Here is a 4,041-nt window from a genome sequence, read left to right as displayed (position 1 = left end):
GTGGCCAGCCCCAGGGCGCGGAAGGCCATGCTGCTCGCCTCGGGCAGGGGCGCGGGGCCCACGGCCGCCGGCGGGGGCGCCCCCTGCAGCTGCTGCTGGGACACGTTGACCAGGAGCTGGAAGGGCACCCGAGCGGCGCCGCCGGCGTTAGAGGCCTCGCACTCGTACTTGCCGGCGTGGGCCAGGGTGATGTTGGTGAGAAAGAGCATGCCGCTGCCCGTGTCGGAGGCTCCGTGCCCGCCTGGGCCCGGCACCCCGCCTTCTGGCAGGGCCTGGGCCCGTGGTTGTCCCTCGCGAGGCTGGGCCACCTTTCTCCAGGTTACCAGGGGCTGCGGGTAGCCGGAAGCCTGGCAGGCAACCCGCAGGTTCTCACCCAGGTTGGCTGTCACCTCCAGCGGCTCAACGTGCACAGAAGGTGGGATGCAGATGAGGCTACTGCCAGAGACGTCCAGGAGGCTCCGGAGGGCCAGGCGGGGAGGCTCTGCGCACACGATCTTCCTGTCCCTGGAGCCGAGCAACCTCTGCCCCGCCTCCTTGAGCCAGTCTCCCAGCCAGTGCAGCGCGCAGTCACAGCGCCATGGGTTCTCTGTGGACAGAGCAGCGGTGAGCAGGTAGCCCAGGGGCAGCGGCGACCACAGCCTGTGCCCTTGGGGTTCCACTGGCCAGAGCAGGAGCCCCTTCACTGCCTGCCTCCCACAGAGTCAGGGACCCCTGCCACCCCTGCCAAGCTCCTTAGAGTGTGGGCCGACTCTTCCCTGGCGCCTTCAGTTCACGATATCAAGGCAGTCTCTTGTCCCGCCAAGTCCCACTATTTGGGGGGAACCCTGGTGTCCACATAAACCTCTCACCACCACTAAAACCTTGCAAATACTGTCAGCCTTGTCTCTTGGGTGGTGTCTCCTAGAAATGCCCCCATCTTTCTAGTTTCTACCTACCTGCCCTCTGATGGCCCCAAAGTGTGCAAGCCCCTCAACTGTGTCTACTCTGTTTAGAGACTTGTACCTTTTCTGTCTTCCTTACAGAAATTCTCTGAGCTGTGCCCCTACCAACACCCCCATTCCTGGCAGCATTCTGCTGTGGTTGCTGGTAGTGGTGTGGCCCTTCAGAGCTGCCCTGGGGGTGTACAGCTCTTGAGCCACTGCCATTGGGTTGTCCTAAATAACTGGGCCTACTCCCTAATGCCAGCACTGTGGCTTGATATCTTTGCTTGAGACCCCTTGCTCCAGAAGAGGTACCTGTGAGGCGTAGGACCTGCAGGCTGGCCAGGGGCTGCAGGGTCTCATGGCTGATGGTGCCCAGCTGGTTCCTACTGAGGTCCAGCAGTGCCAGTGAGGAGAGCCCGGCCAGGGCCTGGTCCTCCAGCAGCTTAATGCTGTTTTCCTGCAGGTGCAGCTCCTGCAGTCGCTGAAGCAAGGACAGCAGATCATCAGGGAAAGGGGCCCTAGGAGATATGTTCCTTACCAGGCTAGGCTGGTTGACTTTTGTCCCCTTCACAACTCCAGCCCCTCAGCAGCTGACAGTACAGGAGGATCCCTGCCCTTTTCCCCGCACCCCTCACCGGCAGATGCAGGAAGGTGAAATCCAGCAGTTGCATCAGCTGGTTACCAGCCAGGTAGAGTATGCGCAGCTGAGCCAGGCCTGCAAAAGCCCCCAGGCGCAGGCCTCGCAACTGGTTGCCTGTGAGTGCGAGCTCCAGCAGGCGCGACTGCGAGTGAAAGGTGCCTGGCTCCAGGGTGCGAAGGCTGTTGTTGTGCAGGTAGAGACTGTGAAGGGCTGCAAGGGGCGCCAGGATGCCCAGCTCCAGGCATGAGATGCTGTTATCCTGCAGGAACAGCGTCTGCAGGCCAGAGGGAGGGCAGGCAGTGTTTACCCCACTGAGGGAGTGTTTCTCCAACTAAGGTTCCCATCTACCCACCGGGATGCTCACACACCCTTCCCTCCTCACCCGCAGCCCCACACAGTTCCCACCTGTGTTCCAGGCGGGATTCCTGGTGGGACAACGTGCAGCCCCAGGGCCCCACACTCCACTGTGGTGCTGTAGCAGCGGCAGGCAGCCGGGCAGCTGGTGGATCCGGGCGGGAGACTGGGCAGAGCGAGCAGCGACAGCAGCAGCAGTGCCGGGGTCCCGGAGGCCATCTCCCGAGGCCAACCTCTTCACCAACTTTGCTACAATGGGGCCCCAGATGGGAAGCACTTCCTGAAACAGTTTGGCAAGGCCTTGCCCTAACACTTGAGAGTCAGCGAAGAGCATGGATGGAAGCTCACACCATGTCTAATGTTTGAAAAGTTATAAATCAATTTATGAAACTGATAAAACGTTTTCTTAACGAAAACAGTCAAGGATTTGGGACATGAGGTTCCAGTTTTGAATTTCTGATGTCCTCTGTCTTGCACACAGGCCACATGGGGACAGCCCACCCTGTCCCCTTCTCTCCTCATTCCATCTCTGCCTGGCACGGAGGCTTCCTGCCCAGCCATGTGCATGTCTGTCTAGGTAGCACCGCCCTCTACACCCTCCCAACTAGCCACTCTGGACCTACATTGCAAGAGACTGAGGCTGGTGTCACGTATGGTGATACAGGCTTGGGAGCATTTCGGTGGTGAAGTCCAGGGCTGTTCCCAAGCCTGGGCCAGAGGGGGATGCGCAAATAGCACCCCTTGTACATTGGACTCTGCTCTCCGGGGACTGGCATGAGATCTTCTAAGGCCCAGAGCAGGGGTCCCTTTTGTACCCCCTGGATAAGGTCACTTGATGGAAGGCAGGGCAGAACTGGTCTTAGAGTCTGAGTCAAGAGCCACAGAAAAACCCAGGCCCTCCTTTGTCCTGCCCCTGTTTCTGCCCTGGGAGTGGGGTGGGTGGGTGGAACAGCTTACTGGAATGAGGGTTTGTTCTCTGGGCACTTGTTAGAAAGTAGGATGATGAAGCAAATGATAGGGAAGAACATTTCCCAAGCTATGGACCTGTGTTCTCCATGCTGGCTCCCCAAAAGATGCCTCTTTTGGGGGACAGTGGGGCCCTGGAATGGTTGGGCCACCAACTGGGTTTCTAGTATAGTTTCAACAGTGACTTTCTGGACTGAAGGAATGTAGTGTGTTGTGGATTTATGCACATGCAGCTGTGATCCTAGAGAGACGGGAAGGTCTGGATCTAGTTCCAGGCACAAGGAGTCCAATTTTAAAGGTGGGGACTTGGGCTGAGAAACCAACCAGGGTGGCAGGGCAGAGGGTTGGCTGTCACCCAGCCTCAGGCTCCACCTCAAGTGGTACCTGCTCTGAGCACCCCCCGTTCACCAGGTTTTCCACTATCAAGAGTGAGTCTTGTAGAAAGGAACTAGGTGGCCTTAATGGTTGTTTAAATCTTGCCTTAAAGTGATTATTTAAAGTCACTAGAGATGTAGTAGGCACAGCAAAAGTTTTAATGGAGTAGCTTTGGCCCAGGCAGAGGCAGCTCCTTGGTGTCGCAGGCCGTTTGCGAGCCCCAAGAAGCCAGGGGATTTCTCTTGGCCCCTGGCACTCATCTCTGAGCGAAAGGGCTTGCCCACACCCATCTTCCAGGAGCAAGGCCTCTCCAGTAGAGAAGGTTCTTAGCTTCCTCCTCGGGATTCAGGGCGCTGCTGCTCATACAGGCACCCCTAGATGCGGATCCATGTCACAGGGCCAGCTGGGCAAGGATGAGGGCCCAGGCGGGAAGAGCCTGGGAGGCCCGCACACAAATCCTTTTACTCGGCGGACAAACCCTAATCCCCAGCGTCACGCATAGGCTTCGAGATGGCTGACACTGCCTCCAGGGCGCCCATCTGCGCGGGGTGAGGGTTGGGGGTTGGGGTGAAGCCCTGCGACCCCATCGGGCGCAGAATGAAAACCGAGCCAGGCACCTAGGTACCCCAAGGCTTCGCCTGCGTCCCCAGAGCACGGGTCTGTTCTGGGCGACTCAGGGCAGGGCGTGGTCCCGCCAGGTCACACGTCCTCAGTGCGTGTAGTGGACGGCCCCGATCCCGCCCCATGCCCGCTGACCTTGGTTCGGGCGCCCCCTCACCTGAC

The 4,041-nt window shown here is 59.1% G+C and overlaps 1 protein-coding gene across 1 annotated transcript in view; it reads right to left on the bottom strand.

Annotated features, from left to right (window-relative positions):
* Positions 1-2,136, bottom strand: part of LRRC24 (leucine rich repeat containing 24) — a 2,930-nt gene extending 794 nt beyond the window's left edge. Inside the window, exons 1-4 of the mRNA XM_006775149.2 lie at positions 1,969-2,136; positions 1,559-1,837; positions 1,236-1,404; positions 6-586 (exon numbers count right to left, since the gene is read on the bottom strand). Coding sequence (XP_006775212.1) covers positions 6-586; positions 1,236-1,404; positions 1,559-1,837; positions 1,969-2,136 — 1,197 coding nt within the window. The remainder of the gene's footprint in view (positions 1-5; positions 587-1,235; positions 1,405-1,558; positions 1,838-1,968) is intronic.
* Between the last annotated feature and the right edge of the window lie 1,905 nt (positions 2,137-4,041).

The sequence above is a fragment of the Myotis davidii genome, unplaced genomic scaffold (assembly GCF_000327345.1).
Source record: "Myotis davidii unplaced genomic scaffold, ASM32734v1 scaffold1509, whole genome shotgun sequence".
NCBI classification, from domain to species: Eukaryota; Metazoa; Chordata; class Mammalia; order Chiroptera; family Vespertilionidae; genus Myotis; species Myotis davidii.
Note: the sequence above shows the minus strand (reverse complement) of the source record. Positions and strands in the feature narration are given on the sequence as shown.